Below are 14,006 nucleotides of genomic sequence, written 5' to 3'. Positions count from 1 at the left end.
AATAAATGGTAGAGTCAGCTAGAACACATTTTTATATTATTACAATTGTAGTTGATTTTTTCGCAAATGATTGAGGCACTAATCCAATAGGTAGACTGCATAAGCCAAACTACTTTTTAAAACAGACAAAATAGTGTTCACAGAAAATAACTAACAAAACATGTTTTCTTGCTAGTAAGGTTAAAAAAATAAAATAAAACACTTACTATTTTGTGTAAATGATTGTTTACTTTTTAAACTGTCAAATTTTCAATAAAAAGTATACATAATGTATTATTTGCAGTCATTTATATTTTACTTTAATAATTTCTAAGTTGTGCGTCATCACAGTAATTTACTGATAAAATCAGGATTTTTTTTTGTTTACCGTTAAAGCCTTAATTGCTGTTTTTAGAAGTTAAAGATTCTACATTGAAAAATGTATATCCGTACTGAATTATGTGTATTTTACATTAAAAGATCTGTCACATTGACCGCCCTGAAGAAGGAGGGTTGCCTCCTTATGTGATTGCTTTGATGGTCATCTACTTCCTCCAGCAGAGGAAGGAACCTGTGCTTCCAGTGTACCTGGGTCTGTGGGTAAGTAATGTGAATTGTCCTTGTTGGGAAGATGCTGTTTAAATGCCCTTTATTCTTACTGCAGGGTAAAGAGTTAGATGTTCCAAATTAAAATCCTCTTATTTGTTACTTTTATAATTGCAGATTGAAGGCTTTTCACTTAACAAACTGATGGATTTCAGACTTACTGGGGTGGAAGACAGCCAGGTTCTCTGGGAATACAACCCGTCTCTAGATAAGGCAACTCACACTTGCAAAGAGTTTGTCAACCTTGGAAAGGTGAGTTCCTTTTCACTTTAAAAGTTTCATGAAACATTGACTTGCATCCACAGTTTGCTGTTCATAAGCCTGTTTTATTGTAGCCTGTTTTTTGTAGAACAGTTGACAAAGTGTTTGTGGGAATTGTAGTGTATATTTATGAAGATGTAATAGTTAACATCAATACCTCAATATCCTAGACCACCCCCCACTATGTTGGTAATATACAAATGTATTGGTTAATATTTTCCTGATATATAGGATGACACCTCCATTATGTGATTAATACTTAAATAGAAAACTAGAGTTTTAGTCCTTCACAAATGTCATATTTCTTATACAATTACAATTCCGTTTGATTTTTCAAATAAATCAAAATAACTATGAACATAATAGAAAATAAATATGAGGCTGTTATAAAAATAAATAAACTCCCCTATAGTCTGGCCATTGCTGGTTTGAGTCCAGGTTATTCCTTTGCCGACCGAGGACGGGAGCTCCCAGGGGGCGGCGTATAATTAGCCGAGCGCCGCCTGAGGGGAGGGAGGGTTAGCGGCACATGCTTCGGAGGACAGCGTGTGTTCGTCACAGGGGGCGGTAGCGGCGAGCTGAGCTAAAAAAAAAATAAAAAAAAAAAAAAATGAACAATTCATTTATTTGTTTATAACTTGAAATTTTCTAAAAGTTATTATAATAATATATATATATTTATAGATATATTTTTCCTGAGGTGTTTATTTTAAGGATTTACAAATATAATTCCGCATTCTTTTCATCATTTGTTCAGGATGCAATGTTTAGTGCATTTTTATTAAGTTTATTAAGGCTAAGAAAAGTAAGTAGAATATAGAAGTTAGAAATCACGTTACCAGAATTATAAGTATAGACACAAGCAGGAATAAAACATTAAACAAATAATTTCATAAGCACGCAGTCTTCCGTATATTTAAATACATGTGCATGCAGGATTCGTGCACATTATGTACAGTGACGGTGTTTAAGCCATGTCTGTTGTGTTGGGATGAAGACTGCGTTTTTGTTTTACAAGTTCAGTTCGGAAGCAGTTTCAATAGCAATTAGTATTAAGTTTGAATCCAGAGTCACTTCAAACTGGTAGATAAACTCAATCAATGTTTAAATAGTTCTGACGTTTGCAGTTGTTTTCATATGTACACAATATCGTCAGTTTAGTTCGTCTTACCTTGTTTCAAATGTTCATCTAACTAAAATTTGTTTGTATTTTTAGTTTTAGCAAAGTGTTACGCTGTATTAAACGTTTTTACTTCTGGTTTGCATATACAGTACTCCCTCGCTATAAGGCTCTCAGTTACAACGTGCCTTGGATATAACGCTCCTACAGCATGTCCCCCAATTCCCTATACTACTGATTTAATGTAATCTTTCTACAGTAAATACAGTACCGGTGTTCGAAACTATAAACAACTCAGTATAAATTCCGTTTGTCTCTCTCCCTTTTGATACAGTATCTGAACTGAAAAAAAGCTGTGCTGGCACTTTATAGTCATTATTCATTTTATAACAAAATAAATATTAGGCCTATTACATGATTATCTTTCCTAATGTATTTACTTTTTTTGCTGAGAGAGGAGCTGCAGCTTTTTCTGGGAGATGAGATGCTTCGCTTTAGCCCCGCTCCGGCAGAAAAACCTGGGGCGAGCCCATTCCCTCTTTCCCTTGCCCGACCCGCTCTTTCTTGCACTTTGTTTGCTTGTCTGTCGCATCGAACTGAACTCCTGACCGCCGTTTAGCCAGGCTATTTACAGTTTAAAAACTGCTCATTAAAGTGATCCACGAGTGGAAATGTTACCTTTTTTTGTTTGTTTGTAAAAAATATATTGTTGATTACATGGTGCTTTATGCATGGTTAATTCACAGAAAGTAAAATTTTTGCTTCACTATATGTGCATTATAGAGATGGAGTTTATAACGCTGCTCGGTTACAACGCTCATATTGTGTATCCCCCGAGACCTGCATTATAGCGAGGGAGCACTGTAGATATTTATTATACAAACAAATATTATTTTACTTGAATCTTAGTCTTTGAAACATAATACTTATTCTGGAGATGTGGTCTTCTTCGTAACATGTAGAGTTGCAAGATACAGCGCCGAGGAGTCTTCTTCAGGATGAAGATATGTACGACGCTTGAATGGGTTCTTATTACAAGCGAAGGCTCTGCGGTTACTTCAGGACGAGATGAGTGCGTATCCAAGCATACAAGAGTCCAACAGAACGAGTTCATGCTTGTTTTGCTTTTAATATAGCGCCCAAAGAGGAGTTTACTTTGGTGATCATCCAATCTCTTCTTGGTAAAACAGGAAGATAATTCCTAACCAAAGTCAGTCCTTTCGTTGGCTTACAGAATTTGAATGACGCTTCCTTTTACACAAGCAGTGTGTCATTAACACTGGTCCCTTCCTCCATGGAGAGATAACAGTAACATTTATAGAACAAAAGGTCATTTTATTCAAACTTTTGTTAAATAAAATATAATATGATTGTTTCATTCAACTGACTAAGTTACTGTTACAAGCATGTTAAACACTTTATGCAATAAAGTAAAATAATTTAAGAATTATTTTCACTTTTAACGTCATTAAAAAACAATAAACATTTAAATTGCATTGGGAAAACATACTTAAACAACTCTTAAACTTCTGTCTGCAAGATATGTTATTAAAAATGATTCTAAAACCAATTTATCAGTTAAGTTTCACTTATTTTTTACATTTCAGTCTCCCAGTTTTACTAAATCTAAAACCCTGAGATTGTTCAACAAGTTAATATTATATCTTCCTAAAGGTTTGTTTTTCAATTAACTTTTATAATAAGGAAATTAGTAATTTCTATTCACTAAATGTTCAGTATTTCATGGTAACAATTCATTTAATGGAAGAAAATCATGGCAACTCATATCCACCAGGTGTTGCTCTTCTTAACTCTACAGGAAGAAAATTGTATATTTGTCTTTCAGACAGACATTCTTAATTAATAGATACGAATCAGCTTTGTTTAAATATAAAGATCAGCACAGCAGGTAATCTCAAATATTCCCCAATTTAAATCTTAATGACCCTCTATTACTAATATCTAGTCCTTTGAAATAGATTTAGAGAGTGTTAAGGAGGAAGGAAGGGGAAAGACAAACCTGATTAACATCACAGCATCTCAAGTCTCAGTTTAGTTTAAGATTTGAAATGTCATTTTACAAAGTACATTCAATTACAGCTACGAATTTCTCCCACAGAATGTTGAAATCTGTAGCAATAAATCGGAAGTGCATTATCCACTGCTTTCAACACCTCCCCTTTTGTCTGCAAGGGTAGTGTATGTTTTTGCCTGAGCACTATGTCAACTCGAAGTACATCATAGGATCTGTAGTTCTCAAACGACACTAAAGTATAGTGCAGAGGCGCTAATGTTATATTATAAGAAGTAATTTACAATAAACGACTGCAAAATTTTGCAGGACCTGTAGAAAATTTGTATTATCAGGAAATGTGTCTACTTTGAGTTTATTTATCTAGAATTCACTGTGTGTGTATAAAATAAAAGGAAACTAAAAGGAAACCAGTGTTGATTTAATATTCTGTTTATTATTTCTTAACAGGCCCCCCTGACTTTCGATCCAGATCATCAGTGTGAAGTGGCTTTAGGACAGTTGTGGGTGGAATTGTTTCGGTTCTACTCGCTGGAGTTTAACATGCCTGATTATGTCATCAATATTCGCATTAAGGAGATCATCAGTCGTGAATTAAAGGACTGGCCTAAAAAGAGAATTGCCATCGAAGGTAATAGCATCACCCGTAATAATACTTTTACTTTGGTTATTGTTGCTGGAGGTTCAGTAGTAAAGTTTGCACATAATTTTATATATATATATATATATATATATATATATATATATATATATATATATACACACACACACACACACACACAGTACCAGTCAAAAGTTTGAGTACACCTGCTTGAAACCAGGTTTTTCATGATTTTTCTATGCTTTTAACTGTATAAACTTGTCTATAAACACTTAATATTTCATTACATGATATGTGTACTTATATAAGCTGATAATCATAAGTCAATTGCATTCAAAAATTTAATTTAATGAAAATGTAAATCTTATCAATTTGAATGAAATGGTCACCCAAAGCAAGGGGATTTCAGCCTGAAGCCCTAGTCAGTTAAAAGTCTGAAATGTGTATAACACGGTGTTGGAACACTGGCCTAAGTATAAAAGTGTCTTTGTTAGATGTTCTTTGAGTTAACTAGCATGTTACCTAATTAACTTTTTGCCACTGGTTGTTGTTAACATGTGAGGGTCCATGATTACTATAAATATAGGTAGCATAGGCACAAGTTAGTCATTCCTGAATTTAAGGGAGCAGAAAATGGCAAAATGTGCTCAGTTAAGCAAATAAAAAAGACTGCAATTACTGCAATTAATTAATGCAAAGTCTGCAGTTACTTTAAGAAATGAAGGCCAATCTTCAAGACAAATCGTAAGAACTTTGCAAGTGTCTGCAACTGCTGTGGCCAAGACCATCAAACAATTTGAAGAAACTTGCACTCATAAGGACTGAACAAGGTTAGGCAAGCCAAGGGTGATCACAGAATCAGACAACAAGTTCATTCGAGTCACAAGTCTGCGAAACCGGCGATTAACTGCCCCTGAAATACAAGCTCAGCTAAATGCTATTAGAATCAGATCAACTGAACATCAACTATTCAGAGGAGATTGCGTGAAGCTGGTCTAACTGGAAGAATTGCTGCAAAGAAACCATTGTTAAGAGTGCAGAATAAGAGGAAGCGACTGGACGTTGGAGGAGTGGAAGTCGGTCTTATGGACCGATGAGTCAAAATTTGAAATATTTGGGTCCAACCACCGAGTATTTGTAAGACAAGGAGAGGGTGAGCGCATGAGTTCTGCATGTGTGGTTCCCACTGTCAACATGGAGGAGGCAGTGTCATGGTCTGGGGTTGCTTTGCTGCTGACAGTTGATGATCTTTACCAAGTCCATGGCAAGCTCAACCAGCATGGCTATCATAGCATACTTCAGAGGCATGCCATTCCATCAGGATTATGACTAGTTGGGAAGTCCTTCATTCTTCAGCAAGATAATGACCCGAAACTCACCTCAAAGTTGTGCAAGAACTATCTGGCGAAGAAGGAAAGTGAAGGACAACTCAATCTAATGACCTGGCCTGCCCAGTCTCCAGACCTCAATCTAATGACCTGACCTGCCCAGTCTCCAGACCTCAATCCCATAGCACTAGTATGGGACGAACTGGACAGAAGAGTCAAAGCAAAGCTACCCTCAAGTGCCCTACATCTGTGGGAGTTACTGCAGAAGAGCTGGGAAGACATGTCGGGTGATTTCCTGCTGAAACTTGTTAACCAAATGCCTCGTGTTTGTGAGGCTGTTATTAAGGCAAAGGATGGCTATTTTGAGGAATCCAAAATTTATAGACAATTTTCAATTTTCTTGAACATTGCTTTGATACTCCATATGTTTTGCTTTGTATATTGTAACATGTGTTTTAATTTTCAAGTATTTACAGAAACTTATACGACGTAAAACATTGTCAATTATGAAAAAAACTAGTTTCCAGCAAGTGTACTCAATCTTTGACTGGTACTTTTTTTTCATCAATAAATCATAATAATAATTTGCTGATGGCTTTAGAATAAATGTATATTTACATTTTGCTTTTCATTGTGATTGTTTTTTCTTTAAGATCCTTACTCATCGAAGAGAAATGTTGCAAGGACGCTAAACAGTCAATTGATGTATGAATATATTCTACACTGCTTAAAAACAACATATAAGTATTTTGCTTCGCCTCACAAAAAGCAAGTAAAGCCCAATCAGCAAAATCACAAAGATTTAGAAGCAGAAGTGATTGAAAACGTAGAGCTTGAGCGCAGAGATCTGAGTGAGAGAGGAAAAATTCCGCCAAGTCCAAATGAGCTGCATTTAATCCAATCTAAATTGCATGACCTCAATGTTAACAGCAGTCAGACAAGGACTGACCTGAATGGAAAAAATAAAAATCATGTTCCAAACAATATTCAGGGTGTTGATTGTCCAAGAATACGACATGGAAACGACAGTTTTACTGAGGAGGAGGTGGCATCTGAGAAAGCCATGGATGCTGTCCAGGATGATTTGGATTGTGTGATTGAAGAGATAATGCTTGAGGATCTTGATGGTTACAAACCCAATTCTGATGCAGAAAGCGAAAATGAAGAAAATGAACAAGCTGAAAGAAGCATAAAATTGGATGCTGACCAGCGATTGGAGGAGGAGAATGAAAATGGAGACCCTATTAACTTGACCTGCTTCTCCACGGAATGTGAAAATGAGACGGAGAGCCCTTCAGATTCAGAAGGCTGTTTAAACCCAGGATTGGTAGACAGTGATGACTTTGGTTTAGATAACACAGGCAGACTGGATAAGGAAGATGAAGACCCAGGGAGCAATGAGGAATTGGATGAATCCCTAAACGCATTTCTGGTATCGAAACAAAGGCAACTGTTGGGCAGTATTAACTCTGAAGAGGACGACGATGAAGAGGATACATACCATAGAGCTCACCTTGACAGTGTGACTATGGAGGATGAACTGGATAACATCTACACCGCATCTGGAGAGGACATCTTATCTGAAGAAGATGAGCACTTCACACTTGAAGCTGTTACCCGCAGTGACCAGTGGGGACACAAAAAGGAGAATGAGACACCTGACAAAAGGGATCAGGATGGAAAGGTGAAGAATGATCCAGATTTTGCAGAAGATGCACGGCATGACAGTGATTTGGTCTATGAGTTCAGTAAACTTGCATTCACCAGAGGCAAGGTAAGGATGACCTGCTCAGCCCACTTCAACTTGAGAGCACAAACTAGTAGGCCTGTGTGTTATTTTAAATGTTGTGTAATTTCTTATTTGTGTCTGCATGCTGCCCAGTATATTAATACATTCCAATAAGAATATTTGGTAGTGTTTCCTCAATAAAAAGTACCTCCAGTCCCTACATTTTTTATATTTTTTTGCAAACAGAAAATCTGATTGGAGAAGTTCCAAAAAGCTTTTTTTTGTCCTAATTATGTTGCAAAAAGATATAAACATGTAATTGGCACAACTGATTTCAAATGCATTATTTCATATGAAGATCTATGTTTCCAAAATGAATAGCATTTTAAGAAACAAGATCATAGTGATCTCTAAAATACCAGTATGTGTCAAACTTTTCTTAGCCTTTTGTTATAAGAAGGTATTTTATTTATAACTTTGGCAGGAGTGGTGTATGCTGCTTGCCTTTCTTTGTATATGTTTTTATAGGTTAACTTTGGAGTCTAAGACATTACGGGATTGAATTATTTTTAACATTGTTGAATGAATGTTGTCACATTAGTATTCTGTAAAAAATGACACCTTAATTCTGGATGTTAAAGAACAGTGTACGAATGTCAAGATATATGCAAGAAATATAATTTGAGCTTTTATTTTATAAATTAAAAAGCAGAAAAAAAGTCTTTCTAATCTTTGCAGCTCCATACAATTGCGTGCAGTTTGTGTAGACAAGAGGGACATCTAAAGCGTGATTGTCCTGAAGACTTCAAGAAGGTTGAACTTGAGCCTTTACCTCTGATGACATTAAAGTTTCAGAAAATCTTGAATCAAGTTTGCAATCAGTGTTACAGTGAGTATAAGTAAATCTGAGATGATGGGAACAAGTCTTCAATTGGTGTATTCCTGTCTGAGCAAGCAGTACTAAGTGAAGCTATTTGAGCTGTAACAAAAAAAAAAAAAGCCATCATCTGTTTGTTTTGGTTGTATTGCAATATCTCTGAAACCTTTGTTTTAAAACATCTGTATTGGAGTACATTTTGTGGTTAACGTATTTTGTTTTTCATTCCTGCAGAGGACTTTTCTCTAGACCAGACTGAGGAACGGGTTCGTGAATACATACTACAGAACTTGGAACAGTTTGTCAAACAAGAATTTGATGGTATATAATCTGTTCTAAAACTTTAACCCTTGGCAGTCCATTTATTCAGCGTTTGTCAGGCACATCAGGTCCAATTTATTTTCACATGTGCTGTTTATTTTACACGCGCTGTTTAATTTTTTTTTTTTTCAGAATAAAACAGGTTTAAAAGGCACTGAATCGCAAAAGGACACTCAGTACTGCACCTCCAGCCAAGCCCCACCCCTTGTTCGCTGTATTTTTTACATACCTCTTTATAGACGTGCATACTGATAAAACCTCTCCTGATCACTTTTTATCACCAGACTCCTCAATAATGCGATCATTATTTTACTGTTTTACTATAACATCTCAAAAAGCTCTGCAAATGTCTGTGATATTCTTTGAGCGCTGGATGCAGAAGCAGCTATCTCCTTTGTTTATGTCCGTGTTATCTTTATGGTCATGGGGCTACCAGATACACCCTCCTTTTTTTTTATTTCAGCTCCTATCGGTCTCACTCGGCCATTGAAAGGTTTTCTCAGCTTTTCCGGAGAAAAAATGACTAGAGACCTGTGCTTTACGTTGTTTTCATGATGTCGGACTGGAAAGGGAAAATTGTAATATCGGACCTGGTACGACATAGGACCGCAAAGGGTTAAATAAATGCCCCGGCATTTATTTACAATATTTGCCAGTAGCCCTGGCGCCTATTGGAAACCGCTGACTAGTTGAGACTTTGCGTTTATTATGTAAGATGACTAACATCTAACATCTGCGAATAGTTCAGATACAATAATGAAAAAGCTGCCTGTGTAGCGGATCTGATTCTTTTACTCTGAGCCAACTGGGGCTACCAGTGTTGAATAAGGAGAAGCAGACGACAAAGAAACTGCATCTAAAGGTCAATTTGGAGAGGGTGAAGTTTTTTTTTTTTCTGTACAAACAAAGAAAAACAGAAAATTACTTGCACTTCTCTCAGTGGCTTACACAGCGCTTCTCAGGATCTCCCAATACACACCATGTATATATTAAAAAAATTACAATTCATACAGTACAGTACATATCTATTAAAACTTATTTACATTAACAGTGGTCGTATAGTGATGTAGTTATTTCCTGGATAGATAATTGTATACATTAAAGCGGATTTCTAAAATACAGTACTCAAAACAAACAAAATGTACCTGTACAAACAGAATATGATTTGCACTCCCCCAAGTGTCACTCTCCTGTACAAATAATAAACAGTTTGTTAAAATAAATATTTTCCTCAGAAATATGAAAAATAATTACAAATGTAATTGTGTTGAAGTACCGTTAGAATCCATCATAATAAATATTAAAGTAAAACTATTATAAGAACAGTAACACACTCTAAATTTCAAAAATACACAGTAAAATAAAACATTAAATAATACAAACGTTTCCTAAATTAAACAAATTAATAAACGAGACAGAACAGTACACTACTTACTCTCACGAGGCTGAAGTTGGCTTTTTATTCACCTGTTTCTTATTCACAGTTTCTTATTCAGACATTGATCTGCTCCAAACTGAATGATTTGCTTTGTATATGAGGGGTTAAATCAAGTTGGGCTGCTAATTTCTCTGTGGCTATTTATAGAGGGGCAGCTCCTAAACAATATTTATTTTTTGCTCAGACCAACACTGATTTCAGGGTCAAAACAGCTGGCACACATGGCACACGTGTATTTAGAGGGGCAGCTCCTAAACAATATTCATGTGTTTGGTGACATAGAGGGGTTTCCCCACCTGTGAGAATCAACTTTCCAAAAGCGATTTAATCCCCAAAATACCCAGGTTACTTATTCAATTTGTGTTACATTTGCTATGTGTGAATAAGAAGCTGAAATGCGCTGTATGTGCCATGTTTGCCAGCGTTTTTCTATCCAAATCGGTTTTAGACTAGTATAAATACATATGGGGGACATAGAGGGGTTCTGTCTGTGTGAGAATCAACTTTGAAATAAGTAAACCAAAACAATTTAACGACTGAAATACCCCAGTTACTTATTTAATTTGCATTAATTGCCAGCTTGCTATCTGTGCCATGTTTGCCTGCTGCTGTGACCCTGAAATTAGTATTGGGCTGAGCAAAAAAGAAATGAATATTGTTTAGGAGCTGCCCGTCTATAAATATCCAGAGAGAAATTTTCAGCCAACGTGATGTTAATCCTCTAAATACACTGTACTTATTCAATTATAATACATTGGCATGTGTGCCAGCTGTTTTGACCCTGCAATCAATGTTGGGCTGATCAAAAAAGAAATCAGTATTGTTGAGGAGCTGCCCCTCTGTAAATATCCACAGAGAAATTAGCAGCCCAACGTGATTTAACCCCTTACATACAGAGCCAATCATTCAGTTTGGAGCAGATCAAAGTCTGAGTAAGAAAGGGCAAATAAGAAAAAGGTGAATAAGAAGCTTCAGCCTTGTCTTACTCTCAGTGGCTCACACAGTGCTTCTGAGGCTCTCAGGGACAGCGCGAGCACAGTAAACCATTAGGTACGTTCTATTATTAAAAAATAAATAAATACATATAATACATTGGTACGGAAGAGGAAAGTTTGGCAAAACTCACAAAAACAAAGCAAAAAAATTCAAACAACACTGTTACCCCTGCACACAACCTTATAGAAAGGACATAAGAAAATTACAACATTCCAGCAACATCATTAAAGGTTGTGTCAGTGAGTAATAAGTTTGTATTGTTCAACCCCCCCACCCCCAAGTATAACTGAGAGTATGTGTGTATATGTGTGTGTATATATATATATATATATATATATATATACAGCTCTGGAAAAAATTAAGAGACCACTGCAAAATTATCAGTTTCTCTGGTTTTACTATTTATAGGTATGTGTTTGGGTAAAATGAACATTTTCGTTTTATTCTATAAACTACTGACAACATTTCTCCCACATTCCTTATAAAAATATTGTCATTTAGAGCATTTATTTGCAGAAAATGACAACAGGTCAAAATAACAAAAAAGATGCAGTGTTGTCAGACCTCGAATAATACAAAGAAAATAAGTTCATATTCATTTTTAAACAACACAATACTAATGTTTTAACTTAGGAAGAGTTCAGAAATCAATATTTGGTGGAATAACCCTGATTTTCAATCACAGCTTTCACACGTCTTGGCATGCTTTCCACCAGTCTTTCACATTGATGTTGGGTGACTTTATGCCACTCCTGGCGCAAAAATCCAAGCAGCTTGGCTTTGTTTGATGTCTTGTGACCATCCATCTTCTTCTTGATCGCATTCCAGAGGTTTTCATTGGGGTTCAGGTCTGAAGATTGGGCTGGCCATGACAGGGTTTTGATCTGGTAGTCCTCTATCCACACCTTGATTGACCTGGTTGTGTGACATGGAGCATTGTCCTGCTGGAAAAACCAATCCTCAGAGTTGGGGAACATTGTCAGAGCAGAAGGAAGCACGTTTTCTTCCAGGACAACCTTGTACTTGGCTTCATGCATCCTTCAAAAAGATAAATCTGCCCGATTCCAGCCTTGCTGAAGCACCCCCAGATCATCACCGATCCTCCACCACATTTCACAGTGGGTGCGAAACACTGCGGCTTGTAAGCCTCTCCAGGTCTCCATCTAACCATTAGACGACCAGGTGATGGGCAAAGCTGAAAATTGGACTCATTAGAGTCCAGTCCTCTACGGTCCAATCCTTATGGTCTTTTGCAAACCTCAGCCTGGCTCTTCTTTGCTTCTCATTGATGAAGGGCTTTTTTCTAGCTTTGCAAGACTTCAGCCCTACCCCTAGGAGCCTGTTTTGAACAGTCCTCGCCGTGCACTTCACCCCAGCTGCCGTTTGCCATTCTTTTTGTAGGTCACTTGATGTCATCCTACGGTTGCTGAGTGACATTCGAATAAATTGGCGGTCATCCCGGTCAGTGGAGAGTCGTTTTCGCCCTCTGCCTGTCTGTAGCTTTGTTGTCCCCAATGTGTGCTGCTTGACCTTGTTCTTATGAACCGCCGTCTTTGAAATTTTAAGGATGGAAGCAACCCGACGCTCACTGTATCCCTCTGCCAGTAAAGCCAGAATTGAACCCTTCTTTTCCTCACTCAAAACTTTCCTTTTCAACTCTTTGGGCATGGTCAGTAGTTATTTTTTGATTCCAATTACTTTTGAGGTACTACTAGCACTGTTTTGCCATCCACCTGGTCCTATTGCAAGAGGATAGTGATGACCACAGGAGTGGTTTTTATACTTTTCCTCGTTAAATAAGATTTGGTTCAGGTGATGCCCTAATCAGTACCTCATTCAGTAGAATGAGGTGTGCCTGTGTTGGCATTCAACAGACACTGGAATGGAATGGCTGCCATACATGTAGAGATGCTGATTTAAGAAAAATTTGCTGTGGTCTCTTAATTTTTTCCAGAGATATATATTGTAATAAGGTGTGTGGAGTGGTGTTGGAAAATAGGTATGTCAGCTTGAGAATGAAGAGGGCGCTGTTCCCGGAGAGCGCCTGATCATAACTATTGGAAAAGAAGGGTTATGTTCAGAATGGCTACTAGGGGGATGTGGGCCAGTTCTCTCCCCCAAATGCTTAACTATCTGATTAATAGGAGCAGCTGAGAACAAGCTGGGTCCAATTAGCTAATCAGGCAAGAGATATAAGCTGCCTCTTTGTCTGTGCTGGGTGATCGCGAGTGGAGAGAGTCTGGATGACAAAAGGCTAGTGAAAAACCTATTTTTGGGGGAAAAGGGACAAGACCTTAGCAAAGAAAATAACCCTGTGGTTGTTTACTGTTTGGATCACTGGTTTGTTTGTTGGATAAGCGGCTTAGCTGTTCCAACCGTAGTTAGGGAAGTTTGTGTTCAGTTAAAGCTCTGTGCAGAGCTAGGCTTTTTCTTTTGTGTCCTGTGAAGCGACGTGTTTATGTTTTGTTTGAAATCTGAAACTAATAAATGGCAAGTCCTGTTGAAGACTACCTTCAACCCCCCCAGTGTTGTCCCTGATTTCAGTCACTGCGTTACATGTGGTGTTAGTAGTGGGATTAAAGCGCCCCCTCGTGTCTTGGAGGTTTAACAACAAGCAAATAAAATCTCACCGCTGCCATGGAAGATGTACTGAAGACTCTGTTACAGGCCATTGCAGCATAACAGGATCAGACCGCAGCTCAGAGGGAGACTAACTGA

The 14,006-nt window shown here is 37.2% G+C and overlaps 1 protein-coding gene across 3 annotated transcripts in view; it reads left to right on the top strand.

Annotated features, from left to right (window-relative positions):
* The window catches only part of LOC121299473 (terminal uridylyltransferase 7-like), a 51,755-nt gene that overhangs the window by 17,565 nt on the left and 20,184 nt on the right, over positions 1-14,006 (top strand). For all 3 annotated transcript variants that reach the window (XM_041227187.1, XM_041227196.1, XM_041227205.1), the window contains exons 10-15: positions 460-579; positions 703-837; positions 4,449-4,629; positions 6,581-7,701; positions 8,395-8,545; positions 8,768-8,854. In XM_041227187.1, the coding sequence (XP_041083121.1) occupies positions 460-579; positions 703-837; positions 4,449-4,629; positions 6,581-7,701; positions 8,395-8,545; positions 8,768-8,854 (1,795 nt within the window). The remainder of the gene's footprint in view (positions 1-459; positions 580-702; positions 838-4,448; positions 4,630-6,580; positions 7,702-8,394; positions 8,546-8,767; positions 8,855-14,006) is intronic.

The sequence above is a fragment of the Polyodon spathula genome, chromosome 2 (assembly GCF_017654505.1).
Source record: "Polyodon spathula isolate WHYD16114869_AA chromosome 2, ASM1765450v1, whole genome shotgun sequence".
Classification (NCBI taxonomy): Eukaryota; Metazoa; Chordata; class Actinopteri; order Acipenseriformes; family Polyodontidae; genus Polyodon; species Polyodon spathula.
Note: the sequence above shows the minus strand (reverse complement) of the source record. Positions and strands in the feature narration are given on the sequence as shown.